This window comes from Balearica regulorum, chromosome 2 (genome assembly GCF_011004875.1).
Source record: "Balearica regulorum gibbericeps isolate bBalReg1 chromosome 2, bBalReg1.pri, whole genome shotgun sequence".
Classification (NCBI taxonomy): Eukaryota; Metazoa; Chordata; class Aves; order Gruiformes; family Gruidae; genus Balearica; species Balearica regulorum.
Window position 1 is genome coordinate 120,210,735 of NC_046185.1, and position 22,930 is coordinate 120,233,664.

A 22,930-nucleotide genomic window follows, 5' to 3' on the forward strand; every position below is an offset into this window, starting at 1 on the left:
GGTTCTTTTTACAAATCAGACCTGCTCAGCTGCTGTCAGTCTCATTCCTTCAACGCCAGCATCTTGCTCCCTGCCAGTGCTGTGCGTGCTGCTCCAGCATCCCATCAGGTACTGGCAGAGCCGAAGCATCCAGCTGTGGGTACGGGTGAGAACCCCTACCACGGGGCCTTTGGACACGAGCCCAAACTGCAGAGTACGTCGTGCAGAGTTGTGGAGACCAACAGAACCACTCCGGTGGACTTGCTGACCAGCTGCCTGTCGCAGCAAAGCCACGAAATAGGACGCCACTTTTTTTCATGCTAGAAAAGGTAACTTGCAAGAGGTTTATGCATCTCCCGTAAGTGAATCCATTTTTCACGGTATGTTTAGCACTGCTAGAAATGGAGGTTGTCATTGGAAAGACATCAGGGTTTGCCAAACCCTCCCAGAGTACAATTCTGAGGGAGTTCATGGCTCTTCTGCAACGTCCTTCCACTTCTTGTCTTCCCTGCAGAATTGCAACACGCCAGCTAGCCCTGGATATACATCTCATGGGTAACCCTGAGTTCTGCTGGAAGGAAAAATCCAAGGTAATTTTAGATCCATAAGCTATTAAACTGAAGGACACGCACTGAGAATCTACAGATATGTTAACCATCCCAGCTCACAAATATTGTTGCAAGTTATTAAAAAGTTAAATGTCCATCCCTGCCTGTGGGATTTATTACAAGTGAGGCTTATAAATAACTTACAGCATTTAATAACTTGCAGGCAGGATAGCCTTAAAAAATAGCACATCACTAGCACTTGGGATGCTTCTGTGTGAATAGATTACTGCTATTGATGAGCATAATCAAGTTAAACATTTCCTTGGCTCTGTACCTCCCTCCCATTACATTTCAAACTAGTTTACTGGGGAGACTGTGCAGGCGGAGAGGTGTGGTGTCCTCGGCTTGAGTCAGGCCAGATCAAGAAGTTCAGATGCAATGAAATGAATCGTTGCCTCTCTCACAGATGTTAGTCTCATAAGCAGCTTGGATCACAAACTACTACAAGGTTTTTTTAAAGGCAGTCACGCACACAGGCACCCAGCAAAGTGCTTGTCATCCAGTGGCTCCTTGAGAGACAGGCTTTAAATATATTAAAACAGGTAACACTCAGGAACTCTTGCTGTGGAACTTCCCATACACACCTCAGATAATCAATATGCTGTTTCTGATGCTATTCGAGATTTTATCTCCTTTGAACTTCCTTCATTTGGGTTTGGGGAGGACTTAGGCTTTATCTTCAGGGACAAAAGCAAGCCTCTAATAGACAGATACAAGAACTTTTGATCATTTCACTGCTCATGTTAAAGAAATTTTCCCCCTTAGTATCTAACAAATTTGAGAGTGTGGGATTTGGGGGAAGTGGTAGGGGTTCATCACCACAGCAGGCCAGGGACTGATGGGTCAGTATGAGAACTGCCCTACGTAAACCTTATCAGAAGCTGGTAAACAAAGCAGAGAATCCCATTTCTCACTGAAGCAAAGCTGAAAGTACTTAGGTGAAGGTACCAACTGAAAATCCTGGGCTTGCATCTCTTCACACCAGCACAGTAAGAAGCCAAGTGTTTCTCCCAGATACTTAAAATGCAAACAAAAAGGGAGTCTGCAGTCCTAGTAACAGGTTGGGGACCATGATTCAAGGGTGGGAGAGAAGCTGAACAGATGTATTGCCAAAAGAGACTGAAATAGGGGAGGAAGGAACAATAAATGGTAGTGGAAGAAGTCTGGTATAGACAACTCCTAGATAATTCCACCAGGTAGCCTAGACTTTATTATGCTACATCCAACACGTAGGACTATAACCCCTAGATTTCAAAATAAATCCTCTGTGCTTTCTTAGATGAACCAGATATGTGGGAGGAGGACAAAGTGTCAGCTGGGGCCAGCTCTAGTGTTTGGTATCTGCCATTCCTGGAGGCACTCCTTTCCAAAGGGAAACATGCTGGCTGTTAGCATATTAGATGATTACCACAGGGAAGTGATGGAAGAGTCTCTACAGCCTCTGCAGATGTTTAGTGATGTTATCAAGGGAAGCAGACATACAGCCAAGACAGTAGCAGTTCCCGCATATGTTTTTTCTGTTTGGAATCACTGTTCACAGCTGCTACTCTAAGCTCCATGTTTCCTTACTTTAGGAGAAAGAAAGAAAGAAAGAAAGAATCCAGCTGGATTTCCAGACCTTTCACAACTCATAGGCCACGGCAACTGTTGGGTGATTGCTCTACATGTAATTGGAGATTAAAGTTACTCCTGTAAGCAGTTATTAGGACTGCAATTATTCCTTCTAGCTCATCACTACTGCTTGCTGCCTAGTTCCAAACTGTAGATGATGCCCTTGGGGTCTATATTCTGAAGTCATATCTAGCCCCTTAATCACCCTTAAAACTGTTTTGCATTCCCTCAGTCTCCCAAGAAAAGAGTGCCTGAGAAGAGTCCCTCTTTTTATTTTCCTTGCTTTTCTTTAGCACCACAGCCCTATCCATCTTCTGAGTGTGTGGTTGTTTAGGGTACTCCCTCCATGAAGGGACACTCAAGGCAGTTCTGATTCACAGAATTGCACCCAATTCACCCAGACCTCAGAACTGGCTTGTGTAAAAACAAAAAGAGGCACCACTAAAATCAGAAGGATATCTGGCCTATTCAGTCAGTTCTTCTGTTTGTCTTCTGCCAGTTCATGCTTTCTCTGTGTCAAAGCTTGCCTGCAGTTGGGGAGGTCTCCGGGCAGCTCTCTGGGTCACCAGCAGCTGTCAGTCGTGAGCCGTCCTGTCAGAGCCCTGCACCAACCACTCAGCACCGCCATTACAACAGACACACCAAGGCACTACGTTAACAGGTTCCTAAAAATAAGTATTAAAAAATAATAAAAAAGCCAAAGTCTCTAGATATTAAGACTACTGAAACAGAATGACATGCATCTACATACCTTTATTTGGAGAAGAGTCGACTCCAAACAGGCTGCCTCATGTTTCAGGGTATGTCTGAGAAGAGACTCCAATAAGGAGGGCAGATCTAGGTGCCTTCAGGAAGAGCTCTGCAGGAATCCTGGACCAACGCGTTCTCTGGGACATTGTCAAAATTAACAGTCATAGGGTAACTCCTGTGGGCACATTCTCCGCTCAAAGCCAGTTAGAAACACTTACAATAAAAATTACGACAAGAATTCTTACCTGCTCATGTACAAACTTACCTTCAAATTACATTAAATTGCTTCTTAATGTGTTTTAAAAGGCATGGCCTCCTAGACCAGCTCAAACTTTTTAAGCTTGATCCATTCAGCTACCTGACACCCCAAGATGATTCACATTTGTTTCCTGAGGCAGTAAGAATCATTTGACTGTGGTCTGACAGCATTTGTTATGTGCAGAAGCCAAGAGCAGTCCTTGATAATGCCAGAAGGGGGAAATCAAACTGAGGAATCTAAAGAACTTTTTAGCTGGATTGAAATCAAAGTGCCTGGCAGATGACTGTGATTTTCCTGACAGCAAAGAATGTGGGAAATGTCCAAACTGCAGCTGTCCTTACATTGGTCTATCAAATGAAGAGGAGCACTTGCAGTTTAACTGTTATATATTACTACTCATCTTAGGACATTAAAAAAACCCAAAAAAGGCTACTATCCACAAGAGAAAAACAGATTAAGGAGCACTTTATGAATAGTTACAGAACATCAGGTAATATACTGTCTCATTGAGAAGGTAGGATGCAGCACTCTGGCTCATTTATTAATGACTGTCCTGGTTTCAGCAGGGATAGAGTTAGTTTTCTTCTTAACAGCTGGTATAGCACTGTGGTTTGGATTTAGGATGAAAATAATGTCGATAACACACTGATGTTTAGTTGTTGCTAAGCAGCATTTATAATTACGCCAAGGACTTTTCAGCTTCCCAGGCCCTGCCAGCAAGGAGGCACAAGCCTTCCACAGGAGGTGCACAAGAAGCTGGGAGGGGACACAGCCAGAACAGCTGACCCAAACTGGCCAAAGAGATGTTCCATACCATATGATGTCATGCTCAGTATATATGGGGGAAGTTGGCTAGGGAGGGCCATGGCTTGGGAACTAGCATCGGTCAGTGGTTGGTGAGCAATTGTGCTGTGCATCACTTGTTTTGTATATTCTTTTATCACTATTATTATCTTTCTTTTCTGTTCTATCAAACTGTTTTTATATCAAGTCCTGAGTTTTACTTTTCTTCAATTCTCTCCCCATCCCACTGAGGGGTGGGGAGTGAGTGAATGGCTGCACGGTTGTTTTAGTTACCATAGGGTTAAACCACAATAATGACCAACTACTGAATTCAAGTCACAGTTGCAGCATAGGGTTGGTTGTTAGCTGTCAGAATCAATACTAGCCAAGCTTAGCTGCCTAGATTTCATTCGTGTAGAAAACATGCTGCAGTTTGCAAGCAAAAAAACCCCAAAAGGCTACCCAGCTTGAAAGAGATGCGATTCCTGCAGATCAGCCAGTTAGAGAGAAATGTTCTTTTTAAACATTCCTTTCAGACATAACTAGGGAATTAACAGCTGAAGTGGAAAAAATGGATGATGTCTATTTGAGCAGTATAATGAACTGAAAAACAAAGGCTGGTAAAAACAGTTTTAAAATTTACGCTTCAGGGAAAGAAGTGTAGTTTTAGAAAAGTCAGATGCAATCAGGAAAGGTTCAGATGTCAATTCCATCTTCAAAATATTGTACCTATCTCAACAAAAAGAGAATTGCTACTGTATAAGGCTCGGGGTCTTCTTTGACAGGTACATCACCTCTGACAGATGATGTATTTTTCCTCAAGAGCTCCATGCAAGACCTTTACCTTAGCCATTGTGCAACACAAACCCATGACAGCATCACACTGATCTCATACTCACTGAGCTGGCAATCTGCAAGACAGGTGATCAAAGTCAGTGTTTCAATTTTGCACTGCGCAGTTCTCTACAAGATTTGCCTTACTCATTTCAGCAGATAACAAGGTCTGTAACCACGCTTGCCTACAGCCAACTTATTTCATTGAGACCTACCCATATGCTGAAGTTGAGAATGTACTTTCTTGTTGAAATGGTCTCTACACAGATAATGAAGGCCTATCACAGAGACAAAATTCTAGCTAAGTTAACAGCCAAAAGATTTATCAGAAAAGAGAAAAAAACCACCAAAAGTCAAGAGATTCTCTGCTTTTCTTCACCCTTTACCTGCCATTTTAGAAATAGTAACTGATCTCATTAAAATGAGTTTTGTTACAAAGAAAAACACACATTATTCACCCAGACAAGTACTCCTGTTGGTGTCAACATAATTGCTTTGCGGAAACACAGGCCAGAAAGCTCTTCAGTACATCCCTATTAAGAACTTAACATTTTACTGACTGTACAAGGGGCAAAATAATACCCATCATGAACTTAACTGACACTGCATGAGGAGCACGTCACCCCATAAAGCCCTACTATCATGCTACAGCAATGATATCATGCTACTGACACAGGACTTTGCCAATCTTGCTTAAACAGTGGGGGGAAAAGGACAACAAAACAACTTACAGACTGCAAATGTATGGCAGATTTGAATGGGGCATCACTGCTTGAGCAATTTTTAACAGGCTTTGCCTGTTTTGAGAAAGAACGAGGAAAAACGATCCATTTCCGTTCAAGCGGCTCCTGAGACAAGCCCTGTTAAATGCCAGTTTCTGTAGCGCACATACAACAGCCTTTTCCCAGCCCTGCCACTGGTACACTTTTTTTACAACTATTTGATGTGGTGTGGCTTTGGGCATGAATCTATAATTTACATGTTCGCATTTCTAGCAAGATTCTTTACTGATCTGCCACTCCTTTCTACATATATTAAAAACAAAATCCAAAACATTCCTATTAAAAAACAGCTCCTTTACGATTAAGTGTTTGAAAACATAATGGTTTTATTTGGAGTAAAATACAACATACATACGAACAGAGACAGATGAACAAGTAGAATGCACTATTAAGAGGCTTCCAGATAAATGCAAGGCAGAGGATTACAAGCAGAAGTCTTGAGAGAAGTAAGCTGTTTTCTGGTGAGGTTACAATAAAAAAGGAGATGAAAACGCCGAAACCAACTTATTTCCCAAGAAAACTGCTCCATTAGCAACTTCCCTATGCTTTTTCAGATTATCACCTTAACGTTAAGAACACTGACAAAATCAGAATCTGTATTCTGATGTTCGAATTTATTTCAAATAAATTCGAGTGAAAAAGTATAATTCCAATTATTGGCTTTATTTGAAAGGGCCCAGCACTTCCACTATAAAGCATATTTACCTCACTATCTAATGCAAACCCCCTGGCAAAATGTTACTGACCACATTTTGCTGAGGTATGAGCTGTCCAGTGTGAAATAACATTACGAAATCTGCGTGTTTCTTTTCTCTCCTCTTTCCTTTTACTTCCACTGATGCAATTTTCACATATAATGCCACTTCATGGCTCTATTAACTATGCAGAAGTAACAACTTGAGTTTCCACTTCAGAGACATCAAAAAATCTAATGCTTTTTTTCCCCTCTTTTTTTCCTTCTTTTCTTAACAAAAATAAACTCATTTCTTTGTAGAGAATGGTCTTGGTTCTTCAGTAAGCTCCTGTTTGCTGTTTCTCAAGGAATGTTGATGGTTAACAATTAAAAAAACATGACTACAGAAACTAATACCTATAAATTGTACGTTTATAAGTAAGTAAGATTGGAGTTTCAGCATCTTACTAGCAATACTAAAAAGTTATTTTAAGCACTAGAAGCAAAAATATACCATTCAAAACAAAAATTATTGAAAAATAATACCGGTCTACATTTTCTTTCTATGGCAGTTTCTGATAGATCAGATGTTCTTGGTGTTTTAGTCCTCTGGCTCATATCTGAGGATTTAAAAAAAAAATATAAATAAATAAAAAAATCATTAAAACAGAGTAGAAAATACCCAAGACACATTTTGTCTCCAAAGAAAATATGAAACCCAAGTAATAAATTACTCCCACTAGTGACGCTTTCCTGTCAAGGCTCACTGTATGACTTAGGGCACAGAGAAATGCATATACTTTTTAGACTACTAAATAGTAAAATGAGAGAATGACCAGAAACCTACCCAGAAATCCCAAAATACAAGCAGAAGTTTTAAGTTCCACCTCTGTCCTCCTAGAGCATAGGTCTAATGTTGCCAAAGCTCACTTGACGTTTGCAGAACGATAGTCTGCTATGCAATATAACGGCCAGGGTGCATCGTTCTTTACTCAGTACAGGCCTAGCCCTGTTTACATACTGCAGACTTTGCATTCCCATAAACAAGCGTGGAAGAAATAAGATAATGCCAAAGCACCCGGTACATCTCACACCTGTGTATCTGTGTGTAGCACCTGGGGGCTTATCTACCACACCCATTAACATTTTGTATCCTCTCCATACTAAATTCTCTCATTACTTGCCACGCAGTAGCTGCTGTTGCACACATCAGTCTATTCACCACCTAGCATCCATTAAAAGGATTGGCTTGTCAAAACTCAGGGAACAGCCTGCTAGAAATTATTTTTAAAGGAAAATTTATAGTCTGTTTTAGAGATAGCTTCACATTTATAACAAGAAAATGGGAGCAGAACACGGATCCAGAACAAGGATCCCGTTTGGACAGACAGAACAGCACCACTTACTTCGAAAGTTTTTTACGTAGATCCTTTATCTGTTCATTCTTCTTAGCGAGAATCTCTTTCATGTTGCGATAGGCAGCTGTTTGCTGAAATTTCTTCTCTAATTCCTACATAATAATAACACCACCAACAAATTATGAAAACCAGGCTAATATGCTTTTTAAAAAAGATGACTTGCTTTTCCTCCTCCAGTTTCAGAATAGTAGTTTCTCTAACATTCAAATTTAGCTAGTAGATTCAAATGGTATTACTGGGAGAAACAGAGAAATACAAACTTTACTTTCTAACGAAATCAGGCTAAAAGTCTTCTGAAGACTGGGAATACACTTTTCATTGAAAAGTTTCTATGCAGACAAATGGGCAATTTTTAAGTATTCATCTAGTTATAATCATGCAGTTAGTTGTGGTTTTGCTATTTTACGTATAACATGTATTTTTCCACTGAAATAACAAAACCATACTGGCACAAGTGTGACCCAGTAAACTCTGCATCCTGTAGCTTATGCTTGTTAAATTACTAATCAGTCTAAATGTAAGGATCTCATCTTTACCTTACAATAAAATGCCAACCTTTTCAGCTGTGGATAGCTGATCCTGAACCTTAAGCAAGTCATGTTTTGTTGTCACCAAGTTCTCTTCCAAGAATTTTTGGTTTGCAGTAGAGTCACTCAAAGTCTTCTCAAACTGGCACTTCAAAGCTGCCACTTTATTCTCCAGTTCAGTGATATCCTGGTTTGCATTAGTCTTCAAAAGAAAAGTATTTGAAATATGTCAAATGCAAAAGAAGAAATATCAAGCGCAAAATTCCAGATAAAGTGGGTACATCTTAATTTTTAATAATTATGTTCATGCTATTCCTGTAAGGCCTAAATTAGAAGTACTTTAAGAAAAAAATAGTTAAAGCACTAGTTTATAACTTTAAAAAAATTGTTAATATATGCATTTTAAAGATGGCTGGAACGTCTTCTCTGCTAAGTTGAGGTTTCATGTTGTTGTACTTCACTTCCTTGGGAATTAGGTGAAGCCACAGGACAAAGTATATCACAAGAAGTTATTCAGCATACAGAAGTAGTAAATTAGTTTAAGATCTGTATGTCTATGCTAGAACGTATTTTTAAAGCAGGCAAAATATCACAGGCATCTCAAAAGCTATTACTGTATTACAGGTAGGAAAGGATGAAAGTATTGAGGCTCATATTATCAACCAGGTACCAATATTGCACAGTTCTCAGATACATTACAAAAAGAGTCTCCGCAGTTGCTCGTGAAGCAACCTTTCTTTTTCCTTGTGAGAAGAAACAACCCAAATTCCTCTGGACACCAGTTCTGGGTCACAAAACTTTGTATTCATGTAACTGTTCTATGGATTTCCATTTAAAAAAAAAAACAACAACCCTCTCAGGTTTAAAAGCTCAAGTTCAAACTCTCAAAAGTATAATGACTAAGGATGAGGCTGTACCAGCAGCACTTTAAAAAGAACAAAAATTTAAAACCAAGGAAGCTCTGCTCCTTTTTCTATGTGGAAGGTAAGATTTGAGCACAGAAAACCACTTGACAATGGTAACTGTAAACGAGAAAAGTTTATTTTGAATTTTGAGACAGAGTCCAAGGATGCAATGCTGAAAAGCACTACATTATACAATGTTTCGGATTGGAATAGACAGCAATCATTTTCCTAAACTGTGACATATGTCAGCTATGGAAAAATTCTAAATCCTCAAGTTAAACTGATCCAACAAAGCAGTTACTCCCAAACTGTGGTTCACACTTGGTGTGCAGCACTATATTAAACTATTAAAAAAACACCAAACCAACAAAAACAAGAAAAAAAAAAGGTAGAAATCTGCTGAGCTAACAGTTGGTCCTTAAGAACCATTGTGGTTTGGCAGTCATCTGTCCGAAGAGTTTGAAAACTACTGCTTTAATGAGCAACTGGGTTTGTATGATTTTATTTACCCCATCCTATAAAAATATGGAATGAAACCAGATAAAATTTAGCATTTTCTCCAAACAACTAATACTTTAATTGATTAAATGAAGTAGCACATTTCAGCACTATATCTACTAGCTAATTTCAACAACATATATATCCCTGTAAATAGAAAATGTAAAAGCTGGAGAAGAAAGTGAGAGATTAGAGAGACCAAATTAAGTCCTGAAAGCTGAAGATACTCACCAGCCCTGACAGTGAGGCCAATTCATGTTTAATCAGAAAAGTAGGATAAGATTTGGTTCCAATCTTTTAAAACTACAAACACTATTATCCAGGATTTAATAAACCCCTTTAGTATTTTAAACCTTTAATAATTTAAGGCTTAACAAAACAGATAAAGAAAATATTTGCCATGACTGATAAATCAAGTTCACTATTAAATAATAATATTAAATACAGATTTTGAAAGTTACTAGATGAAATTATATTTAAAAAGCCAAGTACATACCATAAACCAGATAGAAAGCAAAATAAAAAGAAATCAGGATTAAAATATGAAAATTAAAGTGGAAATGTTTTATGATATTGAACTTCACTTCCAAATCTGTAAATACTGCAGGAATTAAAAAAGTCAATTTCTCAAAATAATGGGATGAAAATGTTCTAGTTTTGTTAAAAGTTTGAACTGAAAAGTTTTAAATTGAAGAAACACATGTGAACAAACTTCAGAAATTCTAATTATTGACAAAATAAAAGTACAAACTTAAAAAAACCTAAGCTGACCTGAACAGATTTATTTGTGTCAACCTGCATGACTTCTAGTTTCTTATGCTTTCTTTCTGCAGCAGAAACTCACTATGTTTGAATCCTCATTTACAAAAGCAATTAAGAACCTCAAGTAGTAAAAATAAACAGTGAACCATTTCTGGCAGTATGATGATATGGGTAGAATTACATAAAATTAAACTTTTTTCATGTCATTTGACTCATGATCATTGACATTTGTAGCAAAACTTCAACTGATGTTTAAGAATACAAGACACGGGACATGTAAGTATTTAAGTTTTTAAAGTCTGAAGTGAGAAGCAGCAAGCTTGACTTGTCTGTGTCAATATCAAGCATGACAAATGCTTGAAAGAATTAGTGTTTTATTGTTGCTACGAAAACCAAATTAGATCTCATTTGTTCATTACTAAACAGGAATAAACAAACCAAAATAAATTTGTATCTGTTAATACAAATATCACCCCTGATAATACAAACTCTGGAATACTACTTCCTGTTAGTACCTGGAATAATACTTTCTGATAAGAATTTATTGTGGTCCATGTGACACAAAATAAGTGTCATAAAATCAACTAATTTTCTGGATTATCTACTGACTGACAGACCAGCAGGAACATGACAATACTAACTTGAACATTTTTATTTGCCAGAAAACAAACACACTATACAGACCTACTTTATAGATGTATAGACAACAGTTGTGTTCAACGGGGGTGGTGATGAGGGAAATCTTAATTATACTTACCTTTTGATCTCCTTGGATCATCTGTAAATCCTTCAGTGACTTCTCTAGTTTGGACTTTTCATCTAGTGCAGCTGTAGCCTGTGATACAGTGAAACCGTAAAACCTCAGAAATGTATTTTAATTGAAAAGAACAATAACCATGGGATTCTTACATAGATATTTTTTAATACGTAAACAGCATTAAGCATCCGAGCTTACAAGGAATTTACCTGTGTTTCTATGGTCTTGAGTCTGGTCTTCAACTTTTCATTTTCTTCTTGGAGACAAGCAACTGTCTTTGGGTTAATGAACACAAAAAAGTTTGTGAACACTCTTGTGCTATTTTGAATTTCCCAAATTATTTTTGGTAAGAAAACACGCTTCATAGCTTAGGAAAGCAAACAAGCTTCTAAATGCTTATAAAAATGGCCTTCATAAGAAATCAGTAGTCCATTTATTTATTGTGTTTTCTGCCTCAGTCAACAAGAAATTTAAGTCTCCAATTCTACTGTAATATATAGGACCATTCACTTAAATTTGGCACACGCTTTCCTGAACTGAGATTAGTGAGCTCAGCATCTTGATACTAACGAGATTCATGATAAAGAAAATTGCACGTTCAGAGATGCAAATCTCGTTGCTGCTCATTATTTGTATTTTCAATCAACAGGCAAATAAGAATTTATCCAGAGTTCCTGTTTAAAAGGGACAAATACCAGGTTACTGCATGTCACATTTGGTATCACAGGAAATAGCCATGCTTTATCAGTCAGACTAAATTCACCACATAAACGTTGAACTATTTTGGGAAAAAAAAAAAAAAAATAGACAGGCATCAGATGCACATATTCAAAACCTGCTATGAAACAGATTTTGAAATTATTTTTTGAAAGAGAACTACATTGATCTATAAGTAAAATAGAAGTCTGAATTCTTGTATGCTCTAATTAATGGGTAACAACAATTTGATTCAGACACTGGACTTGACAGATCACTTTGGTAATGCAGGCTAGAAAACAGAAAACAAAACTCCTTGCTAATATCTTGAGTGCCCATAACTTAAAAATACATTTTAAGAAGTGTGGCATTTTAAAAAAAGTTCAGTCGAACTAAATGAGTTCAATACCTAATAAGAACTATTGATTACATTGAATACTAGAATGTGTTTTGTAATTCTGAAAATCTGTAGCAAGTGGGAAATCAGAAGTTTTCAAAGCTAGTAAATTCCAAATTCTTTAAGCATCTGTTTCTTTAGGAGGAATTTAACCAACTAACAAAAGAAAAAAACCTGAATGTAATAGGATTGACGTAGTGATGCAGAAAATGTTCGATAACCTAATCATTTCAGCCAGCTACATATTTTAATTTACGACTTTATTGGAAAGCCAGCCAGCTGCACAGAACAAACGGAATACTGGTTTCTACTAATTTACCTCATTAAATGGAAAAATAAATAATTACAAAGGCCAAAATGTCTTTGCAAAAGGAAGTTCAATATTGCAATACATGTGCACAATAAATGTAAGATGCTTTACAATATTTAGTAACTTATTAGCATTTTACTTTACGTTCTGGGTTATATTACCTTGATGTCTATATAGTGACAGGCACATTATACAAATATTGCTGTACAGCTATCCAGTTCAGTTGAACAAACAGAATGGTCATTAACTACAACTGCACGAACAGACAAGTTCTTACCTTGTTTAGCAGCTCTGACCCACCTTCATTTAACGGAGCCAGTTTTGGTTTAATGAGATCTGCACTGGGCTAAAGAAATAATAAAGGTTAAAAAAATAAATTATACAAATTTCTAGGAAGAAGAACAAGTATTCCTTTAGTCTGTAAAATAACTATTGATGGTCATTTCAGCTTTCTTTTGTAAAGCAAACAAATGACCTTTTATTTCAAGTTCATTTTTTACTGGTATCTTGGCTCCTAAGTTATATACTTCACTTGCAGTTAAAGTCAAACAGAAATACTGCATAGAGACATAAAAGGATTGCAAACTTGAATTTACAAAAGACTACTGATGCTGCAGCAACCAAAAGACAAAAGAGTAAGGAAAACAGAAAAAAATATTTGAGTGATTGTAAAAATATTTACACAGCTCAAAATAATTTTCTTAAGTATTAATATATAATATATATTAACTAAATACATATTTATGCTACAAACCAAATAAGGTGTAACCATAATCATACAAGATAAGTTAGAGTCACATCTGTATTGTGGAATCTTCTCAGCTCTTGACTCCATATTGGGACAAAGCCTCAGGACAAGCGAATGTCCCTACCTTACCCCAGTGACCAGGGGAAAGGAATCTGGGAGCAGATGCTCCAACACATCCCAGGTCTAGCTGAATTTTGGGATGAGGATTATGAGACATGCTCCAGGTGTGCAGAATCCACAATCTGGAAACAGCCAAGGCAATTCAGCATAAGCCTTGGTACCAAACTGCAAATCGCTCCTTTTTAGAGACTTTCAAAGATTGCTTTGAAAAACGGTGAGGTTTTCATTTTGTTTTTCTCTCTTAAGCACAGAGTCAGTACTAAGTATATTAAACATCTCTCATGACTCCACATGACATTTGATTATGATTTGATTAAAATAAAGCTCTACCTTCTTGTTCGAAGATGTAAATTCTGACTTTTCAAACTCAGCAACCTGTTCCAACAATTCCCTTGAAAAGAAAAATAAAGGCGGGCATTTATTTACTAAAATAGCTATGCTATGAAACCCATTTTACCAGGCTGATGCTACACTCTTTATTGCATGTAAGATTCTTGTTAGAAGTACAGAATGAAGTCCTATGCAAATACAGTAAATGCCACAGATAATGTCAAGCAATGGTATGGTATATGCACTGGAACTGTAAGATTTAGCATCCTTGATCAAAATATAATCTACTCAGACAGAAAAGGTTTTTTAATCAAATCCTATCACCTCCTTTAAGTGATTAATTCAAGTAAGAATATTACCAATAAAAACATCTTCCCGAGATACCTGAAATTATTGTGTGTCTTGTTAATTTATAGATGGAAGACCTGAAGCCAACCTATCATCAATACAATAGTAGAAGAACAGTTTTTTTATGGTAAGGAAAAGAATGCAAATAGTCAACACTTTGAAGTTTTCTTATTATTGAAATAGCCCAATATACGTTACCGATTCTCCAAATCAGAGACGTCTGTTTGTAACTTAAGGTACCATTTCTCAGCCTGTGAAAAGAGCTGCCGCAGAAGTAAAACATTGGTGTAAGTTGTATTTATGAGCTCTGACTCCACTTCACTGTGTACAACAGTCCGCAGTCCATCCAGCATGTCTATCACCTCATCAACTGTGAAGGTCTCCTCAACAAGTCTAAACAGAGCAGTCAAGATGAGTCATGTATGATAAAGGGAACAATTTTGCATTGTTACAAGACCTCACTACACAGGTATCACTCATATAAAGGAATATTCTTCTGAAAACATCCACTGTCAGTAGTTACTAGATGACTGAGGCACTACTAATTGTATTTAATTTTATTATTGCATTTAAATTTTCTCTTGGAAACATTACAATCACAAATATTACTTCTGTTACAGTCTTACATCAAATTTAGATATCAGAAGCAAGATACAAAGCAATGTCATGCTGTCAATATCTATGTTAATTCCTAAGAATTTGAACAACTTAGTTTTAAAAGGACTTGACTTGTAACATTTGGAAAATTATCGGGTCTTTCTTCCTCACTAAGAACATACAAATGTAAGCAGAGAAAAGCCACCCCATAAAGCGTTTAAACCTGCAATTGTTGCTAGCATATTTTGCTTTATTCTTGGCTCAGAACCCCACCTCCCCGTCCCTGCCCCCTGTACCTGCTTTCCTTAAGGTCCTGAAAACAAGAATCCACTGTTTTGAGACACAGGCCACGCTTGAAACGAGCAAAGCGCATGTAGTTGATCACTTCATTCTGGTGGTGCTCATTAAGGCCTAGCTCTGCCTGCGGATAAGGATTTAAGTGCAAAGATAAATATACACTGAAATAACTAAAAAGGAGCACAAGTATTGCTAAGACTTGCCTTCTGACTACTTTCTGTGCTGGCTTTCATAGGGTTATCATGTTAACTAGTATGTTAAAAAACAACCACATTTTCTTTTGTGTAATCCCTATCTACCTTACATAAGTGCTCCCCCTTTAAAAGAACCAGTACTTGGAAAAAGTCCTCAAGGGACTAGTACCCTCAGAAAAGTCATACAAAATCAGAGACAATCAGAGGATCAGAACCAGAAGGACTGAAGGAGAAAGGAAGCTCCTGGATAAATTTGTCTTTGTATTACATGTACACGTGCATAATGTAGCTGAATGATGTATCTTGTATAGATGTACTAACAAAAGTACACAGGAAAGTATGTTATGTTTCTTTGTTAGTTTATATGTAAAATACTGAGACTTCCCATATAATCTTAAGTGATAATTTGAATTTGTTTCTCAACAGCCTATTGTCCAGAAACAAATATCTGGACAATATTAAGAAGGAAGCAGTTTTAGATCTGGCTAACTAGCCCTTCTATGTATCTCTCTATTTCAGAAGGAGTACTGGCATGGCCAACTACATTAGAATAAATCTTGCTCGTGCAAGTAGCACGAGTCACAAGGAGGCACAACAGGGCACGAATGCGAGTTTATAATCACAGTCCCTGGAGAGGCGATGCAACCAAAGGTGAAGTCCATTTCATTTGCTCCAATGTAGTGGGTTAGCATTGCTGGTGTTGGAGACAGCAACGTAGCAACTGAGACAAAACAGTTAATCTGATCACCTTGCCCTTATCAATCCAACTGCACAGGGTAGCTCCAATGAAAATGCAATACTGTAATACCTGGGATGAACAATACTGAAAACATGAGCATGGATCTCACCTGCCTGGAAATTAAAGGCAGGCTAGGAAACAGCAACAGCAGTAAATAAAAGAGGGTCTCACAACATGGTTGCAAATCCAATGCCTCCCACAAAGTCACGTATCTTGCACATGAGAGAACACATGAAAAACTCAATTCATGTTTTCTTTGCCGTTGCTGGGTTTTCTTTAGATGAAAAGTTTCTATTCATTACAGATAGAAAGGAAGTCAACACCACTGCTGAAATCTCACAAACCAGAGAGCAGCTCCAAAAGGACATTAAACTAGTAAATAAATCTGTAAGCGCAGGCCAAAGACACAGGTGATCTCCAAGCGCAGTTAACCAACTGGGGCACCGGATCCTGCAAAAACCCCAAGCCCCACTAGTCTCCGCAGGGTCCAACCGGGGTGGCACGGATGTCCGGGACGGCAGGCGGCACCCCCCTCCTCGAGCAGCCCCCACATGACAACGGGCCGCCTCCCCTCGGCAGGACTCGACCTGGCCGCCTCCCCGCCCAGCCTCCGGGCCGGCCCACGGCGACAGCCAGCCGAGGCGGAGAGCCTCATCACAGCTACGGCGCTGCTCGGCGGGGTTCGGCCCCGCGGCGGGGAGCAAGGCAGGCCAGACGGCGACGCCATCCTCCGCCCCGAAGAACTGAGGGCCGGAGGCGGCTCCGCTACTCACCATGACGGCCCCTTCCCCGGCGCCCGGACGACGGCCGAGCCCCGCGGCTGACGGTTGCCATGGAGAACGAATCCTCGCGAGTGCTACCGCTGCGCTCCTATTGGCGGCGACTCGCTCACGTGACTCGCATCGCCCGCCCCCGGGCGTTGCGCAGCCGCGGCTCCGGTGCCGGCCCCCCCCCCCCCCCCCCCGCCGCCCCTCGGCGGGAGGTGGCGGCCGTTTCCCGGGGCAACAGGCCCCAAGGCCTGCCGCCGGGCCTGGAGGGCAGGGCTGCCGGGCCTCGGCCTGCGGCCGCGCTGCTCTGGGCAGGTTTCGCTCGGTTCTTCCTTCACCTCGATGGAAACGGTGATGGGCGGAGGCGGGAGCAAGCTCGTGGGAAGCTGTGAGGGTTTTTTTGCAATATCTGTTTTTTTGGGGTTGTTTGTTTGCTTGTTTTTCTTGAAGGCATCAGAAAATAAAAGAGTTGTTCAGCTTTTGGGATTCTTTGTTTCTTTCGCTGTTCAAACATGAATGAATGAGTGAGTCTCCTGGGGACAGAAGTTCTGGCGGTTGGGTGGAGGTGGGCAAAATGCATGGGAACCTCTTAAAATGATAATAAAAAGGTAAGTGTGTATGCGTTCATAAGCTTTGTAATTGGTAAGCCCGTTTTGTTTAGGAGCCCTATTCCACACTGAGATTTTGGCATTTGGTTACAGATTTGTTCTGTTACGTGTTACAAATCTGATCTGTTCTGGTACACATTACAGCAGTAATGCTGCTGAAACCTAATGCCTCTGATTCCATAGCCTAACACTCCGATACCGCGCTGGTGTAACGGAGTGAACACTCACAGCACACAATCACAGCGTGTGTGACGGCAGCAGGGATCTCTGGGGTTCATCTGGTCCAACCCCCCTGCTCAAGCGGGGCCACCCAGAGCCAGGTCCGTGTCCAGACGGTTCGGAGTATCTCCAAGGATGGAGACCCCATCACCTCCCAGGGAAACCTGTGCCAGCGCTTGGTCTCACCCTCACAGTGAAAAAGTGTTTCCTGATGTTCAGGGGAAACCTCCTGTGTTTCAGTTTGTGCCCATCGCCTCTGGTCCTGTCACTGGGCACTGCTGGAAAGAGCCGGGCTCCGTCCTCTTTGCACTCTCCCTTCAGATATTTACAGATGTTGAGAGACCCCCCTGAGCCTTCTCTTCTCCAGGCTGAACTGTCCCAGCTCTCTCAGCCTTTCCTCACAGGAGAGATGCTCTGGTCCCTTCATCCTCTTCGTGGCCCTTTGCTGGACTCTCTCCAGTAGCTCCATCTCTTTTTGGTACTGGGGAGCCCAGTACTGGACCCAGCACTGCAGGTGTGGCCTCACCAGTGATCTGTTGGTGTCTCTTAGGGAAACCATAGCAAATTCTTGGCTCAGATAAGAGTAATAGCTTTTAAATATGGATAATAACATGCATGTGACAGAATCTGAAATTATTAAGAGTCTTTGTTTATAATGTTCTAGTGTTGGACAGATGCCTACATTATGGTTAATGCTTAATAAAACCAAAACCTGACACTCCTAAATTTAGTTTTCTTTGTGGTCCATAAAGCAAACACCCAGAACTGAAGCAGCAAACAGAAATCACAGCAATAATTATCTCTAAAACCAGATGGATGCTACAAAAATGAAATAAATATGTTATTTTCTCAGCAAAAGCAGCATGTATGTGGACTCAAGTATAAACAGCTCATGCCATTTGAAGCATTTTAAAAAACATGAAAGGATCAGTCTTAATCATATCAGGGCTTTACAAATCAATTTTAATGGGCTTTTTTAATAGGTGATAATCTATTAACACAAATATTTTCAGTATCTTTTCACAGCAGCCATAAAAAATATGAGTTTTACAATTTTTTGTAAAGTTGGTAGAAATTAGATAGTATATACTAAAGCCCACTTGTTTATAATGTGCCTATTAGCAACTCTTGTCAGTTCCATATGCAATACGCTAGATTTATCTGTGTTCTTTACAGTTATTACAATGGTTTTGTCTACAAAATACACTGTGATCATGAATACATTAGTCCAGTGACACGATTGTACTTTTAATCTTTTTCAATTTTATGATCAAGGAATTACGATGCCAACAGATGAAGTACCAAAACCAAAGTGGGGAATCTTTAGTCAGACGTTTCCACCCATCAATTATCAGCTGTATCAGCTGGAACAAATCGCTGTGCTTCAGGTTTGTCCCTGTAAACGGGGAATGACTCTGTCCCAGCATTCCATATGGGTGGTATCAGGAAGATTTCTGAATTTAAAAAAATGCTTTCAGATGCCTGCATCAGAAGTCCTGTGTGTATGCAAAGTATCATATACCTTGTCAGTAGTAAAATGCCACTCCTGATATTTCTGCACTTATATGTTATGGTTCTGATGTAATCAGGATGATTGTGTCCTTTATGTGGTGCAAGGGGATTCACGTAAAATAGTCTGGTGAAGGACTCAAATGGCAAACGTATTTTAGCTGTGCTGAGGCTGAGGCTCAGAACTGGGCTTGTCTAGCCTGGAGAAAAGGAGGCTGAGGAGAGAACCTTCTCACTCTCTACAAGTCCTTGAAAGGAGGTTGTAGGCAGGGGGTGTGTCAGTCTCTTCTCCCAAGTAACAAGCAACAGGACAAGAGGAAATGGCCTCCAGTTGTGCCAGGGGAGGTTTAGATTGGATGTTAGGAACAATTTCTTCATTGTGAAAGGGTTGTCAAGCCTTGGAAGAGGCTGCCCAGGGGAGTGAATGAGTCACCATCCCTGGAGGTAATACAAAAAAGACCTGTAGATGTGGCACTTCGGGACATGGTTTAGTGGTGGACTTGGCAGTGCTAGGTGAACGGTTGGACTCGATGATCTCAAAGGTCGTTTCCAACCAAAATGCTGCTAGGATTCTCTGATTCTCTGAAGGATGCTGGGTGAGGGGTGGCAGGCAGGGCTGCGCATGGGGGGCCCTGTCCCCTCCATGTCACAGTGCTAGCACCCGGAAATACAGCAGTCACAGTGCCCCGGGGCAGGGTAAAGGACAGCCCAGACACATCCCGGAGGAAGTCCTTCAGGAGCCACTGGAATTACTTGGAGGGAGGGAGGGAGGCTGGAGGCTGGACGAGGCTGCTGGAGGTTCTTCCCTGTAAGACCAGCTCCTGGTGGGGCCAGAGTCAAAGCCCATCTGATGGATGGATGGATGGAAATGCTGCTTGAGCCCTCAGGGAACAGACACCAGCTCCTCCTCTTCTGGAGATGAGAACCACCACCAACCCCAGCGGCAAGACCAAGGGAATGCCTTCTGGAGGAGCACCTGAGGAGCACTGCACAGCTCTCTGTCCTGACGCCCTGCAGAGCCAGGGGCCGCAGCCTTAAGAAATGGGATGCAGAGATGTTGCCAGGAGTCCCCGTGTTTTGGAGCACCCCCTGGTGTCTTGCCACGTGCAGGAAGGATTCTTGCCCCCGAGGTCGACCAGGCTGGGGGCATTCGGCCACTCTGGGAAGCCCCTGAGATGATGGCTCCAGGCTGAGGGAGAACAGGGCTTGAGCATCTCCTGGGAGGCGTGAGCAGCCTGTGGGACGAGGAGGCCGGTCTTGCTCACATGCTCAGGGAACAGCCGAACGCCAGCTTTGGGGTCAGGAAGGAATTTTCCCCTGGGGCAGATTGGCACTGGTCCCCGGGGGTTTTTTGCCTTCCTCTGCAGCATTGAGCAGGACCACTTGTCAGGGCTCCTCGGGTCTGTTTTGGCCAGGTTACTGCCTGCTGCTCACACACCATGAAGATGGCCTCTCGTGCCCTGCAGCTGTGGGGAGGAAGGCTTTTTTTCCTGCACGCTGGGCTAGCAAGTGTCTCTGGGGGTTTTTGCCTTTCTCCGCAGCACTGAGCACGGCCCCTTGCCAGGGCTCCTTTGGGCCATTTTGGCAAGGTGCCTGCTGCTGGTGCTCCACGAAGACCTTGCTCTCTCAGGCTCTCTTGCCCATCGCTGGCTGAGAAGCACAGCGGAACAATTTTTGGAGGGCAAAAAGTAGGACTGCCATCCATACGTGTAATATTTTGGAAAATACTACGCACCTCCTCCTCCTCCTCTTTTGTGTGTGATGGGTGCTGGTCCTCATTCTTCAAATTCTCCCTCTTCAGGAAACAGGGACCGCTCGGCCTGTTTTCCTGCTGCCATATTGCTTGCATTGTCCAGCCTAAAGTGATCTGTGACATTGGTGATAGACCTTTCTTCTCAAGGGCTGAAACAAAAAAGGAATGTAGAAACGCAAGAGAAAAAATAATTATAAACTAGGACTGTCAATGTTTTGGGAGGTTTTTTGGATACGCCAAGGTAAATATTCATGTGAAAAAAAGGTATTATGAAAATCAAGAGCAAAAAAGCACATTCCGAAGACTTTTCCATTTGTTCCGGAGAGTGTGGCCTTTGCGCATCAGTCAGTCATCTGCTTTCGTGTTTCTGGCAAAGGTTAAGAGTTGATTCACTATAATAAGCATGCACCCGGCTCCCCACACGCCTTGGGGGATTTGTGACTTTCTGTGGCTCTCGCTTTGCTTTGCCAGGCTTCAAGTGATGTTTTGTCAAGCCCAGGTGAGGATTGCATCAGCCTGCTGCTGGCTCCACGTGCGCAGCGTGCTGCTGCTTGTGAGCATCTGCTGGGAAACAGGTGGAGAAAAAGACAATAAACTCCTGTATACCACTTGTAACCTTTGTGATCTGTGTCCTTGGGAGTGGTTTTGGGGCTGAAAAAGGCCCTGGCATTTGAGGCAAAGAACAGCCTGATCATGATTGGAGTCCTTGGGAGGGAAGGGGAAAGGAAGGGGAAGGGAAGGGGAAAGGGATGGGGAAGGGAGGGGGAAGGAGAAGGGAATAGTTCACCTGGAAGGGACCTACAGTGATCATCTAGTCCCACTGCCTGACCACTTCAGGGCTGACCAGAAGTTACAGCGTGTTCTTACGGGCATTGTACAAATGCCTCTTCAACCCTGACAGGCCCGGGCCAGCGACCACCTCTCCAGGAAGCCTGTTCCAATGTTTTGCCACCCGCTCACTAAAGAAATGCTTCCTAATGTCCAGTCTAAGTCTCCTCTGACGCAGGTTTGAGCCATTCCCACACGTCCTCTCACAGGATCCCAGGGAGAAGAGCTCAGCACCTCCCTCCCTACTTTGTCTCCTCAGGAAGCTGCAGAGAGCAATGGTGTCGCCCCTCAGCCTCCCTCTCTCCAAACTAGACAACCCCAAATTCCTTAGCCACTCCTCACAGGAATTCTTTCCAGCCCTTTCACCAGCTCTGTTGCCCTCTGGACGCATTCAAGAACCTTCACATCCTTCTTAAATGGTGGGGCCCAGACTGCGCACACTACTGAAGGTGAGGCTGCACCAAGGCTGAGTACAGCAGGATAATCCCCTCTTTGGGCCAGCTGGTTATGCTGTGTTTGGTGTCCCCTGGGACAGGGTTTGCCCTCCTGGCTGCCAGGGCATGCTGCTGTCTCTCATTGAGCCTGCTGCTAACCAGCACCCCCAGACCCCTTTCTGCAGGGCTGCTCTCCAGCCACTCCTCTCCTAATTTATACTTTTCCCAGTATTACTCCATCTCAAGTACATAATCCAGCATTTGGACTTGGTAAATTTCATGCCATTAATGATTGCACAATGCTCCAATCTATCTAGATTCCCCTGCAAGGCATCTTGTCCCTCAAGATAGTCATCAGCACCTCCCAGTTTGGTATCATCAGCAAACTTGGTAATGGTGCATTCAACTCTTGCCTCCAGATCGTTGATAAAAATATTGATTAGAGCTGGCCCCATAACTGAGCCCTGAGGAATATCATTGGTGCCTTGTCTCCTGCCCATTCACTGCAGCCCTCTGAGCCCTGCCCTTCAGCCAGTTCTTCACCCAGCGCACTGCGTGTCTGCTCATCTCACAGCTGGACAACCTGTCCAGAAGAATGCTGTGAAGGACAGTATCAAAAGCTTTATTAAAATCCAAAAAACCCTACATCCACCACCTTCCCTTCATTCTTCATCCACTAGACAGGTGAAACTTATAAACTTACTGAAATGTCAAAACATCTAAGAAGGAAATACAAAAAAAAAAATCTGAGATAAGAATCCCCATTAGTATATTTGTGATATACTTTCTCTTCACTCCTCCTTACTTCATTTTAACACAGTGAGGCAGAGAGATAATATACACATTTTCTTTTAATATGATCACTAAGGATTTCAAAGTAGGACCAGATT

General features: G+C 41.3%; 1 protein-coding gene across 2 annotated transcripts; it reads right to left on the bottom strand.

The window, feature by feature from the left end:
* Nucleotides 1–5,912: 5,912 nt before the first annotated feature.
* LZTFL1 (leucine zipper transcription factor like 1) lies at nucleotides 5,913–16,800 on the bottom strand. Of its 2 annotated transcripts, none has more exons than XM_075745610.1 (10): nucleotides 16,696–16,800; nucleotides 14,989–15,113; nucleotides 14,294–14,488; nucleotides 13,748–13,808; nucleotides 12,827–12,895; nucleotides 11,356–11,421; nucleotides 11,147–11,224; nucleotides 8,253–8,426; nucleotides 7,686–7,789; nucleotides 5,913–6,899 (listed from the first exon to the last, which is right to left on the bottom strand). In XM_075745610.1, exons 1-10 carry the CDS (start codon nucleotides 16,696–16,698, stop codon nucleotides 6,881–6,883), a joined length of 894 nt encoding a protein of 297 aa, XP_075601725.1. In that variant the 5' UTR covers nucleotides 16,699–16,800; the 3' UTR covers nucleotides 5,913–6,880. The 2 variants fall into 2 exon arrangements, with proteins under 2 accessions (XP_075601725.1, XP_075601726.1); XM_075745611.1 differs by lacking the exon at nucleotides 16,696–16,800 and adding an exon at nucleotides 16,094–16,216.
* Nucleotides 16,801–22,930: the final 6,130 nt, after the last annotated feature.

Bases quoted from the DNA above. Each gene is read 5' to 3' on its own strand.
- LZTFL1 (XM_075745610.1), bottom strand. The intron at 11,422-12,826 runs GTAAGAACTTGT...ATTAACCCAAAG, and splicing joins GGTCAGAGCTGCTAAACAAG to ACAGTTGCTTGTCTCCAAGA. The intron at 7,790-8,252 runs GTTGGCATTTTA...ATTATTATGTAG, and splicing joins AGCTATCCACAGCTGAAAAG to GAATTAGAGAAGAAATTTCA.